This window comes from Micropterus salmoides, unplaced genomic scaffold (genome assembly GCF_014851395.1).
Source record: "Micropterus salmoides isolate LMB-PRFRI ecotype aquatic unplaced genomic scaffold, ASM1485139v1 Ms_hic_scaffold_2, whole genome shotgun sequence".
In the NCBI taxonomy this organism is placed as follows: domain Eukaryota; kingdom Metazoa; phylum Chordata; class Actinopteri; order Centrarchiformes; family Centrarchidae; genus Micropterus; species Micropterus salmoides.
In genome coordinates, this window is record NW_024041150.1 from 11,433,613 (window position 1) to 11,454,365 (window position 20,753).

The following is a 20,753-nucleotide window of genomic DNA, read 5'->3' on the forward strand; positions in this document are numbered from 1 at the left end:
TAACGTTACATGTTTGTTTTTTTAAGCCTAGTGCGCATTTTACCTCCACAGCATTAAAGTAACTCAGAGCCGCTTAATTACAGAAGCAGGCAGCAAAACACCTTTACCACAGGGTACATTTTAGCGTAATGAACAAAACAATTAAAATACCCAAAAAGTGTGTTTACTGTATGTGCAGAACGGGAGTTTGCGGAACAGAGTTAATGTTTCTGTGGTTTAGGGGACGCGAATGTGTGTAGAACCAGGATGTTCGGCCGGCTTTTCAACATGGAGGCGTCCACCGAGGGTGATTTTTGAAGGAGACTAATTTCTTCGTGCGTTCGTCAGCATACATGGTAAGTGAGTAAGGGATATAAATAATTACATATGTTGGTCTAATGTGTGGATAAGTCAAATATTACCGAATATAAGTTCTTAACAACAACTTGCCTCACTGACACTCTGCTCCAATTGAATGCGAAACTTCATACCCAAATGTGTCCGTTTAATGTTTTCTTACCTTTTGGCCAGTATTTATACGTAATAGAAGTTGACAGAAGAACGTTTATGAATAAAGCAGAGCCACTCTTCAGGTCGGCTTACAGAAATCAATTAAACACTGTTTTATTTTTACTTATTAATTTATTTAAATAATAATTAAACTGTTCTTCAGTCATCATCACAGTCGTCTTGGTGTGTGTCACTTTTGGATTAAAATAGCCTTCCCAGAGTTCCTTGAGTACATAAAATCACCTGCTTTATTAAAGCAATTAAGCATTTGTGATGCTGTCCATGACATGTGCATTGTCTCTCTGCAGTCCTGTTTCCAGAAGGTCAGTGTCATGGCTCCACCATGAAGTGTGCCCGCTGTCTGCTGCAGCTGCAGTGTCTCAGACTGGTGGGCCAGTCAGCCGGGTCTGCTGCCCAGTATGGCGCTGTGCTCCAGTCAGCCTCCTCCAGGCAGCACAGCACGCCACATTACACCCAGCACCAGGTAAACGTTATTCTACACACATAGAATCCAGACTCTGCTCAAAATATTGGGCATTTAATGAAGCTAGCATTAATAGCAAAGGCAGATAGCATAGGATAGATTGATTTGGACCTTTCTTAGTATGAAGTAAATCATATTTTTTTTAAATATAAACATATATAAATATGTATTTTTACATTGTTTGTTATTGCATTGGTTGATATTTTTTTGTGTTTTTGTTGTTTTGTAAGATACACTATCGGATTTTGTTCTAGCACCTAAACACACAAACCAGTTCACTGCTGACATTTTGAAACTCAGCACAGTTCACATTTAGCACGTAAACAGTGCTTTTGGGCACTAGAACAAAACCAGGACGGCAGAAACATTGTGTTTTCTAAAATGCAAAGCTACATCTAAACAAAAACAATTGTCACTGGTAGGTGTTGAGGCTTTTCCACGGCAGCCCAACGTGTGCCAAGAGTCGGCCTGTACCCGCAGACTTCATCAATGAGCAGGACAAGAAGAGGAACAAGTCTCTGGTCACCCATGATGACCTGTTTGAGCAGGTGGCCAAAGAGGTCAAAACCAAGACCACATTTAACAAAGTGGTGGACGTCTTCACCAAGAGAGACGTGAGACGGCGGGGTCACGTGGAGTTTATCTACGCAGCTCTGAAGAAGATGCCAGAGTTTGGTGTGGCGAGAGACTTGGCTGTCTACAACAAGCTGCTGGATGTTTTTCCCAAAGAGGTGTTTGTCCCCAGAAACTTTATCCAGCGAATGTTTAACCACTATCCTCGACAGCAGGAGTGTGCAGTGCAGCTACTGGAGCAGATGGAGAACTATGGTGCGTGTCTGTCACAGCATTCAGCATGGTCATGGAATTCCTGGAATGCTTTGGAATTTAGAGAGGGTTATTCCAGACAGGGAGGGGGCACTGAGATGTCAGGGAAATGTATACATTTTATAATGATACAGCTGTGTCTGTCTATCTTCAGTTAAATGATTGTGTTTCAGGTGTCATCCCCAACATTGAGACCAAAGTTCTGCTGGTCCAGATCTTTGGAGAGAAGTGCCACCCCATGAGGAAGTACCAGCGCATCATGTACTGGTTCCCCAAATTCAAACATATAAACCCCTTCCCCGTCCCCAAGCAGCTGCCTGTGGACCCAGTGGACCTGGCTAGGTTCACCCTGACCCGCATCGCTAATGACCTGGATGCTGAAGTCACAGTCTACCAGGTACAACCGTACGCTTTGGATTTGTTTTAGAATTTTGGCAAATAAGATTATTTACTTTCTCTCTGAGAGCGAGATATTCAGATGGATATCAGTCTCATGTTGGTGTGTTAAGTACAAAGGCTCAGCTGTCTGTTTGTTTGCTCTTCCCGCTAGCTGCCCTGTACAGACATTACAGAGAGTGGAGAGCAGATGACACTTCCACACATAGTAGGTATGGAAACTGTTTGTTTGTCTCAAGTTTAATGTCTTATAGTATTTTACAGAAATGTATCAGATATCGTTGTCTTTGACACATATTTGCAGTAAGATGATTTCACACCTAACTGGAAAGGAAACCAGAGAAACAACAGTAATAAACCAGGAAACTGCGTTCTCTGCACCTCAAAAATGTTCTGTTAGGACAATGGTGGTATCGAGTGTGTGTGTGTGTGTGTGTATATTATTCACACTTTTGGTCTTTTGTTTCTTTTCTTTTTTCCTTCCCTAACCCTTTACTGCTTTGACACCAGGTATCCAGAGCCCCAGCCAGATGGAACAGCTTGCCAATCATAACCCAAGCAGGCCAGTCTTTGTAGAGGGACCCTTCCCCCTGTGGCTGAGGAAGACGTGTCTGTACTACTACATCCTCAGAGCTGACCCCACACCGCCTGACGAGAAGGTGGGAAAACCCTCTGTTAATAAGTTAATTGCAGTTAATAAATATTTTTGCTGTTGATGATGTTGTTTGACATGAGTGTTGATAACTAAGTGATTTAAAAAAGATTAAATGATTTTTTATGTCTTTGAATGAACAGTGACACAAACAGCAGTATGATAATAAACATACACTTCTGTCCAACATCCACAGTCTGGATGTGAAAGTGCTGTGCAAGGAATTACTGGCTATATTATGATTTAAATAATCAAACTCCTTGATTTCTTGCATTGGAATTAGAAGAACTGCATTATTTCTTTATATTTATACCAACAGAAAACACACAAGACTGCTAAAGTGGAATTTCATCCAGGAAAGAATAATAATAAACAGTAACTTTTGTAGAGCACTTTTCTAAAACCAGTGTTAAACTGTACAGGGTAATTCAAGATAAACACACGCAATACAAAGACCCTTCACTGAAACAGATTTTGCTAGCCTAATTTCCTCTGGCAGGCCTCTGGTAAAAGTGTAGGTGAACGTATTTATTTATATTGCATAGCCAAAATTACTAGACAGGCAGAACATAGCGAGTTATGATTCTGTGTAACGTTAGGCGCGGGGATCTGTGCGAGCCTTTCACTCTCATACGCCCCTAAAAATAGATCCGTGCGAATCGGAAAACTGATTTACACGTTCCCCTTGTTCTGTTTTACATCTGTTTTACCAAAGTTTACACAAATCAGCTTTAGGATGCAGACAGCAGCTGTTGATCGCAAATGTCTGTGCTACACCGCCTACACTACCAACATTATCCATCACTCACTTTATTCTCTTCACCTTTGTTCCCTTCTGGCCTATTTGAATTATGTTGTATTGATACAATGGTCGATCAAAGTTATCACAAACAAAGAGTGTTTAGTTTTACAGTCTCAAAATATATTTGTAGTAAAGGTAAGAAAAAGGTGAGCTGTGTGGTTTTTAGTGGCTTCTAAGGTTTCAGATTGCAACCAACAGCATACGCTTTACATATTTGTGACTGAAAATAAGTTACAACTATGTCAGCTAGTTATCAACTGGTCTGCGTTTGCAGGCAAGCTAACATTATCTGTTTCACATGTTATGCAGTGATTTTGCGCACATAAACATCACAGCCTGTGTAAGACAATGGATTTTCGCAGGAAATCCAACCAGTCCTTCACATAGAAAACAGTAGGCCTAAACAGGCTGTTATATACAACTGAGAAAGTTGGTGAATGGCTCAATGTTTAGGTGAGGTTACAACCTGGTCACACATAGGCAATAAAATGTTATAAATATGTTTAAATTCCTTTTAAAAACTCCACAATTCCCCCGTTAAAGGTGTGAGGCTGACTTAACCGGTTACAGCTCAAAGTGGCGCAGCAGTCTTAAATTATGTTAAAGGTCTTGAAAAAGGTCTTAAAAGGTATTGAATTTCACTTCTGGTTTCCTGTATACACCCTGTAAAGAGTTAAAAGGTCAGCAACACCTACTTGGCAATAAAGCTGATTCTGACTGGGATTGGTGGTGAGGGAAAGGTTTTTGTCGGTGCATCGCAGCACTAGGTGAGGCAGACTTATCGTTGTCGCACCGTTGTGTCTTGTGGAACACCGGTGTTACGCTTGTCTAGCCCAACAAACGGCTGTCTGTCTGGGATGTGTTGATGCCCAGGTGACTCAGTTTCGTAATCAGTTTGTAGGGGATGATGGTGTTGAATGCTGAGCTAAAGTCGAACAGCATTCTCACATACAATACTTAAAGTGTACTTATACACATACTTACTGTGTAAGTACATACAGTTACTGTTTTCCAGGCTCTACTTCTGAGCACACGTCCAGGGATGCCATCGGGGCCAGCAGCCTTGATGGCCACCTCCTGACTGGCCCTGTCAAAGTGTGCATACAATTTGTTAAGCTCGTCGGGGAGGAGGCGGCACTGGGTGGTGTTGGTGGGTTTGTAATCCATGATGGCACGTGTTGTTGTTGTTTTTGAAGTGCGCCTCAGTCTTTTGCTTGTGGCCTTTCTTGGTCCTCCTGATGCCCCTCAGGTTAGCCCTGAGCGTCACCCCGTCAGAGAGCGGTGTTGTGTGCCTTCCGTAGTAGGCTGGAATTTCCGTTCATCCACGTTGTCACTCATTCTGAAGCTCATACGGCTGTATCTGTGTGTTCCTCCACAGGTAGAGGAGCCCTATGATCCAGAGAGGTGTTTTGACTATCCTCTGCAGCTACAGCTGGATTTGGACCGCGACTTCGGGGACGATGAGAGCTTCAGTGTGGAAGACTGTAAGATATTAACCCTGAAGCTTTTATTTTAACATTGATTTTTTTCTTGAATGTTCCTTATCTTTGACTTGCATTCAGGGCTGATGTGGTTGGTCTTTAAAGATTTTGCCATTTATTGGTTTATTTTCATTCTGCTCAGGAGAATAAAAGCTCAGTAACCTCATGTTGAGTATGTAATGCAGCTGTTGTGTGTCTTGTATCCAGTGGATGAGGGTCCAGTCTTTGCCATGTGTATGACCAGCCAGGGAGACCAGGCCACCCTCAACCAGTGGATCTCTGGCCTCCAGCAGAGCAACCCCATCCTGGGTCAGGTCCCCACTCTGTTCCGCCTGGATGCCGGGCCCAAGGAGCTGCAGGGGGCAGCAGAAACAGAGTCAAGCCACCATCGCAGACCAGACCCAGAGATCAAGAGAGAGCCTGAAGAAGAATGTGAGGTTATAGTGGAAGAAGAGCCGAGAAGAAGCCAGGGGATGAAACAGTGAACAGCAGTCAGACTGTGTGGTTAAGAATGTCAAAAACAAAATCAAAAGTTTAGAAGTATATATCCATGTTGGGTAGAGGCTGAACTTGGTTGGTTCATTTAATCATGGAACACACCAACCCAGCAGAACCTAAGGAGAAACATAGATCAGTTCAGGTAAGAGTCAGTAATCAAACAAATTAAATCAAAAACTCTGTGTGCTTACTCATTTAAGTCAGTCCTCTGTCAAAGGTTTCTGATTTAATATTTGAAAGGATTTTAAGCCGTGGTTCAGCTGAATATCCTGTCACAATCTAAATTACAAGTTGGCAATTACTGTAAACTGTAAACTGTCCTGCTCAGTAAATGTCTTAATCACAACCAACCACATTTCAGGGATTTGCTCAACTTTGTTTTAGTTCTGCATTCTTGATTTTAACGTAGCTCTACGTGCCTGCGTTTGCATACTTGCTTGGCCCATGTTTGTTCCCTAAAGCTATCTAATAAAAATGTGTCCTGTTTATTTAATTTGTACACAAACAGAAATGTAAAAATGGCAGTTTGTGGTTTTACATGTTAATTAATGAACTTTCTGTGAATGCATCTCTAAGTGAAACTAAAATATCTGTCACTGTTCAGTGTATGTTCTCCCCCGTGTCTGCGTGGGTTCTCTTCAGGTGTTCCGGGTTCCTCCCATCCAAAGACATGCAAGCTAGGTTAATTGGTGGCTCTAAATTATCCTTAGGTGTGAGTGTGACTGGTTGTTTGTATATTAAGTGCATGGTAATAACATATGCTTCTGTCCAACCTCCACAGTCTGGATGTGAAAGTGAGGTATGAGTAGCATTAGCTAATCAAACCCACAAGTCCTGGATTTATAAATGCTAATATTGACACAATTGTCCTGGACAAGCTCTCACATGTGTGACCAAGTGCCTTAGGGAGGATCAGGAGGCTATTATCAGCATTCTTTCAGAGGTTCTGAAAGACAGTGCAGCAGCTATGGAAATCTGCACTATTCCTTTGAAATAAGAATCCTCCTGAAAGTGCTAGTTGCCTTGAAGCCTGTAAATGCCATCCTAGCTGTGCTGGGGAAGTAGTCAGTGCATCTCTGATGAGAGATGATGAGTCATTAAGCAGTTTTGACTCAGATGACCCTGCTTCAGCAGTTAAGAGCTCACAGCTCACAGGTAGTGTTGTTCTGTCTGCTGTTAGGCCATGAGACTCAAGCCAGTATCTGAAGAGAGCTCTCAATATTTTGGACCAAGACATTGCAGAGATGCAGACCAGGTTCTCCAGACACAATCTTTATCTCATGAAAGCAGTGAGTCGCTGTCTTCCTCAATCTCTATTTTCTGGATGTTGCCATGTTGAGTCCCAGCAGACAGGTAATGCATGCAGTGAGAGACTTTCTAATGGGATTGTTGTTGCAAAAGTCATGTTAGGAAAGAAGTTCGCCTCTGTTGTTGCAGGCGACCTCTCCATCATGTGCAAACTCCCATAAGGCCTTATCTGAGGTCCATCATCTCTATGTAACTTCTCTTCTGCAGCATGCAAGAGCTCTTTCTCCATTTTATCTCGTGTCCTTACAACCTTCTGCTGCACTATGTTACGTGAGAGAAAGAGAAAGTGATTTGGGATTCTGGCTCATGAGAAGACCATCATGGGCTGGACATGGATCAATTTGTTAAAGGTTTTGCACATAGAAACACAAGACTAATGCTGTAAAAGGTTACTGATGTTTTAGAGCCATGTTGTGTATTATATGAAAACACTTTAAGTCACAGAAATACAAAAAGACAAACACAGAAAACCTTGTAAAAATCAGTTGCAAGATAGTTGTTTAAACTTGAAAAACATGTAACACGACCAAATGCTTTGGAAGATAATATTTTAAATAAGCCAATTACATTGTAGCTTCACATTTAAATAGAAAACATGTTAGGAGACTAGAAAACTATTCTGGATTAAGGCAGAAAACATATTTTAGTCCATGAAGAATGGATAATTAGATATAAATAAAGTTGTCCTCCTATAAGAGGCGGGTGGGTTTAAAAATAAATATATTATTATTATAAGTATTATTAGATTCTATGGCATTAGCTTTAGATAACAGGGCACATTATAGCTTACAGTCCCGGAGAGCAGTCAGAATGCTCTAGTAACAAGTCTTCAACACCAGAAATAGGTAAATATGTTTTACCACCATCATCCATTGACTTTGAAACAATGGAACCCTATAATTTGTGAGGATTACCTTATTGAACATTAAATGTAAGTCCTTTATAGATGAATCCACAGCCATGCTTATGTCCTGGCTAGCCTACAAAAAACATCATCCCTGGGGCACTCACACAGCAGCAGATACATTCATCCAGTGACACAAACAGGTCTCCTAATGAATGGCAATGTTGCTCCATAACTGTTGGATGTGTAAACCAACAACTGCTTGCAAACAAGGTCACCATATCTGCTTTTAAGTATTTAATTAAGGTATGAATCCTAAATCCATACGCCTTGTTTTTTCACTCTGCATCTTACTTACCACTAGTAATTTAATGCAGGGCAAGCTGTAATCACTATGTTGCTAACTGCATATCACACATATATGTGTGCATATCAAACACAAATGTCTTTAAAAATAAAATTAAAAGTTATGGAAATAATTAATATATTAATAAAAATAATAAATGTGTGAAATATATCTCAAAAACAAGCCCAAAGGTAGAAAAGGTTTATTACTGAAAAGGCATTTAAACATTCCCTTTGAACTGGTAAACAAGTCAAGTCAGAATTACATTCTCAGAGGTATAATAGCATGGTCACATCCAGCCATTCCCACTGTGTTGTAGCTGTGCAGGCAGTTTCTCCAGGCATTACCGACCGCCACAGCTTTGTGCTCAAACAGAAGATTATTTCAGCATTTTACTCTTAGTGAAAATCATACAAAAACATGGGAATGCATTCCAGAGTTCATCTCTGCTATATAACTGTTCATCCATTTACTACTCATGCAGGAAAGCCTTTGGACCCTCAGTACTCACAAATGAGAAACTTCTCTAACATGGAACTATCTACGGATATGAACAACGCATCATCAATAATCATTAGGCCTATATAAGAGGAGATTCAATAAATAATAAAGTTGCTCAAAACATTGTGAAACAGCACAGTTAAAGATACATTTGGCATCTCATAACCACTTTCGTATGTTGTGTATTTACAGTGCAGAATGTTGATGTTTCATGTCACATGGTTAAAATGATATGAACTGCAAGAGATGGGGAAAGTGGGAAAAGGTGCCTCAATGCAAAAAGTTGTCATCATTGAATATATGCAAGGTCCTGGATTTGGAAAACAACGTGTTGCAGAACCACATACAATAACATGTGGAACAGCTCCAGACGCCCATGCAACAATCCAAGAACTAACAAGGGTCTAGAACAGTTTTAGACCTGAATGTCTGCCTGCCAAAAGTGCAGAGAAAACAAAATTATATAGCCACTATCAGAACCTACAAACTCTTGAACTCTCGAGCTGTGTGTGTGTGTGTGTGTGAGAGAGACACCGTTTCTTTTCTTATAGCTGGCTGATATGGTGGTTCTATTTAAATTTACTGTATCATTTATTGTAACCATCAGATATAAATATGTCAGTGTTGTTCAACTCAGATGTGATTCTGACAAGAGCTATGAAAACACATCCTTCAAAACCTGACAAATCATTTCAATGTTTCATTGTATTCCCTAATGACCTGACTGCCTCAAGAGAATCTTGGGAAATGAGGAAAAATTGCTATGATCATGCGATTGCCCTCTGTGGCCGCTGTTCAGCAAATGTTAGAGGTTTCCTTCTCCTCTGAGGGTCTAAATGCTGTTTTCAGAGAGATTGGGATTATGCTATAGCTGTTGGCCAAATTTAAAGGAATAATTAATTTGAGGAAGTAAAATGAAAATGAAATGTACTCAGTGTCCATTACAGAGTAAGGTTTAGCACACACACACACACGGAGCAGAGACTTTAGAGGAGAGACATTCAACTGTCGGAAGATGCAGTGACTTCAACCAACAGTGAGTCAGAAAAAGTATAAATAATATGTAAGTTGTTAAACTAAGAGAAGAGGAGAAGTTCGCCAGCCGCTAGATTTGAATATCTTGTTTTTATATCTGTGGAGGTCAACATTTAAATTGAAAATAAAAATTTGATTGAATTCCCCGTCCTATTACAGAGTTAGGTCCAGGAAGCCTAGCGTAGCATGAAGACTGTATTTCCCAGAATGTCGGACCTGTCCTTTAAATATTTTAAATAATATTATCACAAAATCTCAGTTGTGGCAGCTTCAGTATAAATAACGTCCATATTGACTTTCATAAACTCACATTACAACCCTGGCAGGAAATGAGGTAAAGCTGCTTTTTGGGGTGAATGTTCCCTCTAGAGCATTAATTTTCAAGACGACTTCCTCTGAAGGTAAACAAAGTGATAAAAATGACAATAAATAAATAAGATAATAAAGAAGCATGGGTTTTGTCTCCTGGTCTTCAGCTGTCTCCTGCAGGCATCTCCTCTGCTCATCAGTTCCTGTGTGCTTCTGCAAAACAACAAAGACAAATGAAAAAACTGAAAAGTCTTGGATGGACATGTTGTCGATGAAATGTTATTAACAAGCTGGTGAACATAGAGCATTTGTGTGAAAGAGACAGATATTTTAACTCAGTAGTTGGTGGAGGCCAAAGCAGAGCTAAACCAAAAGTGAATATCGGACTTACATCAGTCAGGTGGAAAGAAACAAAACACAATTTAATGGTAATGTTGCTCTTTGTCTGCTGGATGTGTAAATGGGTAACTGTTTCCTAACAAAATCTTAAAAACACAGTGTTTACAGGTTGTTGAGCTGCCCCCGAGTGGCCACAAAAAATCTTTATTATTCAGGCTCAAAGAAATGATCTTTAGGTAACCTAACTAAGAGCGAGTGGACCGGTAGCTCGAGTGGAGCTCAACATGTGTCCTGGTGAGGTAGAGTGTGTCAGAGACGATTTAAGAAAGAGACACACCACTTAAAGAATCCTGAATAGAATTCTATGGGGAAAACAACATGTAAATGCTCCGGATTTGTATAGCGCCTTTCTAGTCTTTTCGACCACTCAAAGCGCTTTTACACTACATCACAAACACATTCATACACTGAGCCTAAGTGCTCAAACAGAAACTGACATTCACACACATTCATACACTGGCCAGGGGCAATTTGGGGTTCAGCATCTTGCCCAAGGCCACTTTGACATGTAGCCCAGGGGTGCCAGGGATTGAACCGCCGACCTTCCAACCCGCTCTACCTCCTGAGCCACAGGCGCCCACATCCTGCCCCTTCTTCGAGAAAGCCAATTGCCTGCTTTTTAACAGCCAAACCGGGAAACATATTAGCCAGTCATGTGGTTCCACTGACACAAGTGCACAAAGTCATCAAACCTTTTCAGTTTTTACCAGATTTACTGCTGTTTTTATGTCCTGGTGATCATTTAAAGTGCAGTTCCGGCTCTCTCCCCATTCATTTAGATAGGGGCCTGGTCTTGTTAGTCAGAAATAACCGTCCGGAGGTGTTGCCAAGATGGCTTTTAGTGGCGGGACTTGCCTACATAAAGACTCTTGTGTGTTTACTTCTTGTGAAAACAGTTCATCTGTAACAGATGTCATGAAGTCAGCAAACGGACTCATTAATGTCAGTTATACAGCAATATCTATTAAAGTTTTCTAACATTAGCTAACATTAGCCACCATAAGCTGCCGGTCATGCCAGACCTAACCCTGAGTGTACTGAATTTCAGAAGTTTCACAGTCATACTTAAAATCACTTCATGGTAATGTGGCCACTGGCCAGTAGTGGTTGGGGTATTTTCCTTTGGACTAATACTACTGTAGCAAACATGTTTGGACCAGGTGTTCAGTATTTATATCAGTCTTCCTTTCACTACTACTAAGTAGTGAAAGCACCATATCTATAAACAATACTTTGACAGTTAACTTGCCCTCTCTACATGTCTTCTCTCTTCAGTCATACTGTACCTGCCAAGGCCCCGCTATGCTGCTGGAGCTGGCTGGTGAAGAAGCGTTCCCGCTGGGATACCTGCTCGTCCCAGGCCTCCAGTATTCGCTGTTGCTCCACGGGCTCCAGGGTCATGGTGTCCGGGTGGGCCTCGTCAATATGGGCCCTCACTCCCTCCAGGCTGTGGGAGTACTGCAGCTCCCCACACACCATGCACACCAGCAACTGGTTGAGCGGATCGTAGTCCATGAGGTAGCGGTTCCTCCACACGGCAACAGAGACAGGACCTTCCTCGCCATTATTATTCTCATAGTCAGCGAACAGAAGCTCAGACTCATCTGAAAAGACAATTGAAAGACAGTTTTGCGTCAGTTTTGCCATTTTATTGTGCATTCTTTTACGTTCAGAGTGACATTGTTGATACTTCACCTTCTACTGGTGCTGTGTAATGTGAGTATTGAAAGGATCCCAGGTCGGTATCCACTGAAGTGCTGTGAAACAGAACATTTACAGTCATTATTATCCTAATTCGAGCTTGCAGCAAACCAAATTTTATGGGAACAATACAAACGTCCTACCTCATTAGATGTTCTGACTCCTCAGAGGAGCTCACCCACTGACCAGAGTCCTAGAGAGAAATTAAATCAGGATTTGAGAAAATACAACATGGTAATAAATAAACTTCTTCTTAGTGTGTATGACAGTAAAATCTCAATTCACCTTCAGACTTGGTGAATGACATAAGATCAGTAGCTACATTTCCACCCATATGTATCGCATATACTTAACAAGGGAAGGATGAGACCCTATGTAATCGCATTACGGGTATTGTAGGATTAGTGACTAGTGACTAAAAGTCAGGGTATCTCTGCCTCTGCTGCTGTGATTTTGTCAATCTTTTTTTTTTAAATCTGTCACTGAATAAACAAGCTGAATAATAATAATAATAATATAACTTTAGAGATCTTTCGAGATTATTTTGCGTTACCTTGAATTTGACACAGTCCTCATCACTCCCTACCATGCCCCCTAAAACTGATTTTTTATTTAAGTGGGTCATTAGTACACAATGTAACCAGTCTGACATCAGCACCTTCCGGCATGTGGGTGTGTCTTCACAGCAGGACTGTTGTCAGACATCTGAAGTTTGGTACCGATTTGAGGACTGAACATCCGTGTTGAGAGACTACCTGAGTTGTTGCTGAGAGGTCCAGCAGTACGTTAGTGATGATCACAATGAAATATAATTAAAGCTACCCCCTGCGCCACAACCGCCCCACATATGACGATTTGTGAACAGACATATGAACCTGCAAACAGACTACAATACATTTATCTTCTAGTTTTTTTTAAGAACATAACCTAGGAGGTATTTTCTTAAGACTAATCTGCATTTTCCATCATACAATATGAATGTAATGATCAAACAGATCCTCTAACCATAAAACAAGGAGGATATATAACTGGTCAGCTCTTACTTGTGTTTGTAGGTCCTGGGCAGGCAGGATGGGTCTCCAGTTGTTGGAGGCTCTCCTTGGGGTGATTCCCTTATGCTGATTGGCCTTCCTGGCTCTCTGCTCCTTCTTTTTTATCCTCCAGTACTCCCGCTTCCTCCGCAGAAAATCCTCTTCGGACTCCCCAGGGATGGGCTTTGGTGGGACCATGGTGCTTGTAGGTGCCAGCTTGGTGGGAGATTGTGTCACATCTGTGGGGCTCTGAAGTTGGGCACAAGGGATTTTTATTGGACTCAGGGTGGAATGTGGAGTTTGACCAGGGGGTTCAATGGGTTGTAGGTTGATCTTGGAGAGTGGGTTGTCTGGGGGCTTCAGAGTGGGTAGGGAGGGGGCTGAGTCTACATCTGTGCTTCTAGACATCCACTTTGGTGACCCTGGCATGGCTTGTTGCTGATTCTCTGGAGTGGACATGATCTGTGAAGGCGCAACATTCATGTTGTTCTGCTCACTTCTGTTTGAACTGGAGACACTGGTGACAGGCAATTTGACCTGGAGTGTGTCAGGTTCAATATTACATGTTGTAGGGCTAACAACCAGCATCGTAGGGATACTGGTCAGTGCAGTCAAAGAAGCAACGGATAGCTTGGGCTGATTTACACCATTAATAGTGTTGACTATAACAAGACCTGGATCCTGAAAGAAAACAACACAACACGAACAAACGATCAGTACTCTATAATATTTTATATTGTCTAATGAAGATAATCTTTCTGAAACATGCACATGTTTGCCCCTAGCTTTAAGTAGACCCCTCTCTGTCATTCCTCTCTTTGCTGTTCAAGTGTCAAATGCGGTATAAGGATTCGAGTTCTGGCTAGAAAGGGCACCCTTTGAGAGGGCATTGGCCGTGCCTACAAGCCAGGACCCCTTCATGCTTACAAACAAACTGACATTAACTGCCAAAACAATCACCTGAAACACACATAGTTCAGATAATAAAAGGGCAAAGGTTATGGGTTTTGTGGGTCTTCAGTTTTAGTTAAGACAAACTAAATGAATTGAGCAAAATCCGGGTTCATCATCCATCGGGGGTCAAAAGCTGGTAAAATTGTTCTTTCATGGTTTATTTTAAGGGTCACCCACCGCTCTGGCCAAAAAAAAGAGAAAATAATATTGCCTCAGTGCACAGAGTGTATGGAGCCCCTCTGGGACTGAGCAAAAGCTTTTTTCCCGCTAATCTGGTGCACACCAGATAGTATTCCATGTGCACCAGATACTTTTTAGTGAACACCTGAGTTTCTGGTGCACACTACAAACCAAAGTAGAAGGGTTTTGCTCATATCTATATCTAGTTAGCCAAAATTGAACCCCCTCTTCTAGCTAAAATATGTTCCTGTGGTTTCCATTATCTGACCTACATGGGTAAGTACTACTGTACTGTTTAGCTTAAAAACCATGTCATTTTAACAATGGCTGATTTGCATTATGTTAGCATTCAACAACAATATATCCTATGAATCTAAGCCACTGGCCCCTGTGAAACTCTCATGGGAGCTGATCATTTTTGCTGTTATCAAACGGAACGTGAGGAAGTATTCACAAGTACACGACATTGGGCGACTAACGAGAAAAATGGACATTGCCTCGTATGCTTTTTTTTTAAAAACTTAAATCATTTTGCCAGTCTCATGCAAAGAACATGAGATTACAAAAGTTATTAACAATAACTAAAGACACAAAAGTAACTTGCATGGGCTCCAACTGTTTTAAGAACATACACCAGATTTCGAGAGCTCAAAGCTGCTGGAACATTTCAGCATACAAAGTTGTGAATGCCACATCAGGCGAATGGATAAACACAACCACAATTTGAGGCTTATCGGAATTAAAATGCTCAAATTTTACTAAACCATCCATGTCATGTTTTCAGCAGTTGTTTTAGAAATAGAAGTGAAATAAATGCAAATTCTAATGTATGTCAAAAGGTTAGCTAGCAAATGGGGTCTTTGATTGTTGTTTCTTCTCTAAATCTCTGACTCTCTCACACTGTCTCTCCAATCAGACCCAATCAGATCAATGCAAACAATGCTAAATCAGGCATGTTCAATATTAGCTACTTGTTGCAAAATTGGCTATTTGTTACACTGCAACACAATCCATCAACATCTACATGTTGCAAATGGAATGGTAAACATTATTCCCACGTGTCAACATCACCTGGCTGTTTTTCTGGGAAAGCCGATTGCTGCATTCTCCCTGTCTTTCTTTCTGCCTGGCCTTTGACCTGGCCCTTTGCTGCCTCTTCATCAGCTTCCAGTACTCCCTCTTCCTCTGCAGGCTGGTCAAACCGCTGTGCTCCATCACCACACTGCGATATGTTTGTGCTGATGGCAGATTGCTGTTCTGGCATTGTTCTTGTGCCTGGCACTGTCGTTCACTGTGTTGCTGCTGTGGTTGGAGTTGCTCCATGGGCAGGTGATGTAGCTTTGGCGGCTCCGGCGAACAGCAGTTTTGATGGCCTGCTTTTTTGGTGCGAAGCCTTGGGGTTCGGCGTGGTGAAGATGGGCTTTCAGAGGCTTCCTTGGAGGGGTTTACTATGAAGTTAGAATGGATTTGGGATGAGTGCTCACAGGTGTGATACAGGACTACCTCACTGGAGGTAGGAAGAAGCGGAAGTGTCTCACTAGTCTGCAATGAGTCATCAACATGAGGGCCGTCTTGTACCAAGGCATCAGTATCTGGCGGCCAGCTTTTTATCTCAAGCATCAGGTCTTCTGCAATAGGAGCCACCTCATCCTTTTCATAAAAGAGCTGAGGTAAATGTGGCTTCACCTCTGGCTCTGAAGCCTCTTCCGTAGACTCTTTTTTAATGTCAGTCTGCTGACTTTTACACTCTGTCACAGTGCTAAGTGATTCCTCCAGGAGTTTCTTCATGGAGGCCACGGCTAGCAGAGTGGTAGCTTGGCTGTCTGCATTCACAGCTGGGTCAGGCTCTGGCTGCAGCACTGGAGGTGGTGTTGCGGAGGTTGGGGGTTTGATATCTGGACAGCTGGCTTGTTCCGGTTGAGCATTAAGGTCAACAGCTGGCATAGGCTCACACTCTTGTTTTATTTCACTTGCATGTGGTTTAACAGGCACACAGTTGTTGGGGAGAGATTGTGCATTTCCTGTATGTTTAGTAAGCCTTCTGCTCAGTGGTACAGTGGTTACTGCTGCTTGCTTCTGGGCCTTCCTCCTCTGTAAGGCCACGTTGGCCCTCGCTTGTAAGACACCCTGCTTGAGCCGAGCAGCACGAGCTGCTCGCTGCTCACGTTTCTTTATCCTCCAGTACTCCCTCTTCTTTGCCATCCTCTCCTCCTCTGTCAACTCTGGATCCAGAGAGAGTGCCAACAGAGATGACGCTCTACTTGAGACGGCCATTTTCATGACACAGCAACCAAGGTTTGACCCTGGTGTTGAGCCTCCAGAAACGGCCTTTTCAGGGGTTTGAGGATGAGTGAGTGTGAGCTGACCAACATTTTGGGTTCCTAATGAGCGTGAATTAGGAACACTTGTGCTTTCAAGTTGAGTCCTTGGTTTGATTGACAGTAGTCTTGGAGGCTTGCTGACCAACTGTCCAGCAAGAGGAAAAGAGACTTTCACCTGAGCTGGGAGGAGCGGAGGGGGGGGCTGGCTGGGGGCAATACCTCTCCGTTTAGTATCAGGTTGATGCTGAGGTTTTGTGATGGGGGTATTATTAGAAACTACATGAAACTCTTCTTTACTTTTGTGTGCTGCTGTGCTATGATCTGTAGGAACCTGGGGAATGTTATTGGTCACCGTGCCATCCTCTTTGATGAACCCTCCAATGGTCTCAGAGGCATGGGTATGGGTGCTTCCTGCGGACTGCGTCAGCGCTCTGGCCCTCCTCATCTCCTCTAGGATTTTCTGGTAACGTTTCAGTCTTCGCATCAGAGAGTCCTTCTCCTTCAACCGAGCCTTCACCTCCATTGACAGCTTAGCTCGCTGTTCACGCTTTTTAATTCTCCAGTACTCTCTCCGTTTTGCTATTATCTGCTCAGGTGTGTCGTTAGGGTCGATTTTGGGGATATTTCTGCTACCAAAGACTGAAGCAAGCAACGGGGATTTACATTTTATGTTTCTTTGATTCATGAAATTCTTCTGGCTTTCGATGAACCTCTGTCTAGGTGTTTTACATCGTGTGATCCCTCTGGAAACATTAGAAAGATTTACATAACTTGGAAACTTTCTATGCGACTCCCCTGGCTTTTTCCCAGAAATAACATCAGATATGATGGCTGGCTGTGTCGTCCTATTCCCATGTGGATGTACTTTTATCTGATGTGTTTGCAGGTTAACTGTAGCTAAACCTGCTGCCCCTCTTTGCAGTTTATCATTTTCGCTTTTGGCAGATGTAAATGAAGGTTTGACTCGAGTAGGACACTGCTTCTGGCCTGCTCTTCTCAAAAACGACTGAGATGGAAGATGCTGGCGAATCGTGCCGCCCACGACTCCTGTTGTTTGTGCTGTTTGCCTCTGTAAAGTTATCTCTGCGCTCTGCGTCCTCTCTCTGGCTTTCGCTATCCGAGCTGCCATTTTTGCTCTCTGCTCTCGCTTTTTTAACCGCCAGTGCTCTCTGCGCTTGGCTGCTCTCTCCTCCTCGGACTCCAGGGAAGGTTGTGAGTTGCGAACACATTTAGCCCTCTGCGAGGTGACCAAGGCACTCTTTGTTTCACTTTGAGTTGTTGTGTTCGCCGTTATGCCCTCTGTTTTAATAGCAACAGGGACACATGGAGAAGACACAAGAATCATACCTGTGGTCACATTGGTGGGTGAGAGTTTGGGCTGAATGTGTAGTGCAACTTGTGTCTTATGTTGCGTTTTGCGGACAGATGCGCCCTGCATAGACACACATCGCTGAGGTGTTGTTTTAGTGGAGCTGCCATTGGTAATTCTGGTCACTCTGACTGGAGGCACTGAGGAACTGGTGTTCAGCTGGGTTCCAGTGGGTGTGGGTGAGGTAACGGCTCTGCCCACAGCACCCCTTGCTGTTAGGCATTTCACTGTAGCTGTGTTGCGCCCAGCAGCTTTGGCTGAGATGGAACATGATGCTGGCAACGGAGGCAAGACCTTGTTGAGTTTCATTGTCTGAAGCCACTTTTCCTTTTGGCTCTCAGTGACTTCAACTGACCTGTCCCGCACTGTATTTCCACTCTGTGATGCCGGAGAGACTGTGTTGTATGACTCATCATTATTCTGCAAAGGAGATGAGAATGCAGCAAAGGAGCCGGATAAACTGGAATTCACCACTGCAGGGGCATTTAGATGTAGGAGCTTTTCTCCTTGTCTGTCTTCTGTTGGCTTTCCTCTCTGCTCTGACAGTCTGGCTCTCTGTTCTCGTTTCTTGGTTCTCCAGTATTCTCTCTTTTGGGCGAGGGTGGCGTCATCATATTCTGCAGCAGGCCGGTAGCGGTGGGACATTGAACCACCTTTACCTTTCGCAGTTGGCATGCTATCTCTAGCTTGGACTGCCCATCAGTTCACATCCAACAGTAGCGGTTGGCTCTTCTTTTGTCACGCTGATTCAATTCATCCCCTCAGTCCAGAATCCTCACTGCCTCTAACTTACATGGTGTCCTCCTATGTGATGCTGCAGTAGGTGTTTTTGCTCTGCAGAGCAGCTTCCAAAACTCTCAGACATCACATCGGTATGCAGGTGTCCTGAAGAACAGAAAACAATTCTTATGTGCATCTTACTTTGCATTAAACCTGGTATCATGATCCAACAGTTCAGTGATCTAAGAGAGTAATTTATCGAACAGGTTGTAACAAAGTAATTTAATATAATTTGTCTTTAAAAAAAGAGATCCCAGCATTCCGATAAACAATAATTGTTTAATCAATCCAATACGACAGCTTAGTCATACATCCTATCCACACAAAGATATAATCTTCACTGCCAGAGAGGTGTTAATTCAGCTATGTGCTTATCATTGAGGTTGCAGTTAACAGTCTGGTCTACAAAATGTCAGATATTTTACAAAAGTTTATAAAATGTTTGTCTATAAAATAGTGAAAAATGCCATAAGAACTTACCAGAGTATGTGTGGACATATTTAAAGCAAATTTTGACATGACTGCCACTGAAACCACTGAATTTATTTGAAGTAGGCTATAAGTATTTAATAAAACTATTAACCGATTATCAGAATTGTTACTGTTGGATTTTCTGTCAATCAACTAATCATTTCACCTTTATTACAAGCATGAGAATATTATAACCACATTTCAATATAATGCAGTCTATTACAACAGCATTAACAATGACCTCAATAGTAAACATAAGGTGAATTATTACCGCTCAGAAACAAAAAGTGAACATTGTAAGCATTATAAAGGTAGAATATGTGGCAGAGCTGTCGTGGATTGCATTAGATACAGTATCTTGTCAGTGAACAGGTATTTCTCTACTTTAACTTCAGCAATTCAGTCATACTAGACATATAATCATCAAATCATTAGCATTTTTTTCTTACATAAAATGAAATGGGAAATTTTCATGATCACAGTGCAAGTGATATTCAAATATTTCACATCTTATGTAAACACATGTGAACAAGTAAATAACATTCCACATTTGATCACATTTCTGAAAACACGAGTTGCTTTTGTTGTAACTTTCTCCTTCAGCATTAGGATGAAACATTTGGACTCGCTCTAGCCAGTGTTCCAATTTCAACTGCCTGCTCCTTTAAACTGATGAAATGCAAATCAAAAGACAATGCATATGTAGCCGACTAAAACGCATATCACACTTCCTATAGTTGGCAAAATATTTAGATGTAGCATTTAAGAAATGAATAGGAAATATTTTCATCCCACAGCATGTAGGCTATCTATATCACCAAAGATATAAACACGTCGTGTAGCCTTTGGGCTACAAATGTAAGCTACAGGAACCAGGAAGGAAGCAGAGTGACACTGTCCCTTTAAACCATGTCCCTCTCTATCACAAATTATATCTGTCGAGAGCCATTTTTATTCTTTATTCTGTGTCCATTTGATTGTAAACGCAGCGAAGCGACCCAGTTGAAGCACAATTTAACACTACAGACAGAAATGCAGTAAAAAAAAATCAACGTTAGATCGAATATCGTGCCTTAAGCGCTGTCTCTCTCAGCGGCACAATGGACAAGATCTTCCTTCTCTTGTCCACACGGACTGGCGCCTGTCTGAGTCTGCTGCCTGTCTAAAAGAAGCGACAAATCCCGCACTTTGCTGTCGTAAAGCAGGACTCTTGGAAACATGTGGAAGAAAAACATGCATACCCGTTACCTTTTAGTTACACCTAACTTTCCGGGACAGTTTTGTGAACGTTTTTGGACAGATATTTTGCCAGGACACTGCAGCTACTTTCCGCCAGCCAGCCGTGCTCTGAGGCTGCCTTGACAACGCTGAAAAGTACCAGGATGTGGGACCTGGATGCTCGCTCTGTGTGTGTTTGTGTGCTCGCTCTATGGCGTGGACACACAGAGACAGTATAGTACAACGCCCCTCCTTCCCTCTTCAGACCCTCACTCGTTAGGACTGCATACAAAATGACTTCACTAAATTGTGGCTATGAGCTATTACCTCCAGGAGTCACAATATCAGGCCGACTGCCC

General features: G+C 42.3%; 2 protein-coding genes across 3 annotated transcripts; one reads left to right on the forward strand and one right to left on the reverse strand.

Moving 5' to 3' along the window:
• Nucleotides 1-212: 212 nt before the first annotated feature.
• ecsit (ECSIT signaling integrator) lies at nt 213-6,138 on the forward strand. The gene is made up of 8 exons (XM_038732065.1): nt 213-335; nt 798-973; nt 1,396-1,801; nt 1,972-2,195; nt 2,349-2,406; nt 2,705-2,853; nt 5,027-5,132; nt 5,337-6,138. Exons 2-8 carry the CDS (start codon nt 833-835, stop codon nt 5,612-5,614), a joined length of 1,362 nt encoding a protein of 453 aa, XP_038587993.1. The 5' UTR covers nt 213-335; nt 798-832; the 3' UTR covers nt 5,615-6,138.
• A 2,174-nt stretch (nt 6,139-8,312) lies between these two features.
• Nucleotides 8,313-20,562, reverse strand: si:dkey-28a3.2. Of its 2 annotated transcripts, none has more exons than XM_038730819.1 (7): nt 20,425-20,562; nt 15,307-18,810; nt 13,114-13,563; nt 12,214-12,263; nt 12,065-12,126; nt 11,656-11,973; nt 8,313-10,183 (listed from the first exon to the last, which is right to left on the reverse strand). In XM_038730819.1, the coding sequence occupies exons 2-7, from the start codon at nt 18,598-18,600 to the stop codon at nt 10,167-10,169; spliced, it is 4,191 nt and encodes a 1,396-aa protein (XP_038586747.1). In that variant the 5' UTR covers nt 18,601-18,810; nt 20,425-20,562; the 3' UTR covers nt 8,313-10,166. The 2 variants fall into 2 exon arrangements, with proteins under 2 accessions (XP_038586747.1, XP_038586746.1); XM_038730818.1 differs by having other exon boundaries at nt 13,114-13,782; nt 20,425-20,561.
• Between the last annotated feature and the right edge of the window lie 191 nt (nt 20,563-20,753).

Bases quoted from the DNA above. Each gene is read 5' to 3' on its own strand.
- si:dkey-28a3.2 (XM_038730818.1), bottom strand. From the start codon at position 18,600: ATGCCAACTGCGAAAGGTAAAGGTGGTTCAATGTCCCACCGCTACCGG. The intron at 12,264-13,113 runs GTAAGAGCTGAC...ATTTCTCTCTAG, and splicing joins CCCAGGACCTACAAACACAA to GACTCTGGTCAGTGGGTGAG. The intron at 12,127-12,213 runs GTAGGACGTTTG...TCTGTTTCACAG, and splicing joins GAGTCAGAACATCTAATGAG to CACTTCAGTGGATACCGACC.
- ecsit (XM_038732065.1), top strand. From the start codon at position 833: ATGAAGTGTGCCCGCTGTCTGCTGCAGCTGCAGTGTCTCAGACTGGTG. The intron at 1,802-1,971 runs GTGCGTGTCTGT...ATTGTGTTTCAG, and splicing joins GGAGCAGATGGAGAACTATG to GTGTCATCCCCAACATTGAG. The intron at 2,196-2,348 runs GTACAACCGTAC...TCTTCCCGCTAG, and splicing joins CTGAAGTCACAGTCTACCAG to CTGCCCTGTACAGACATTAC.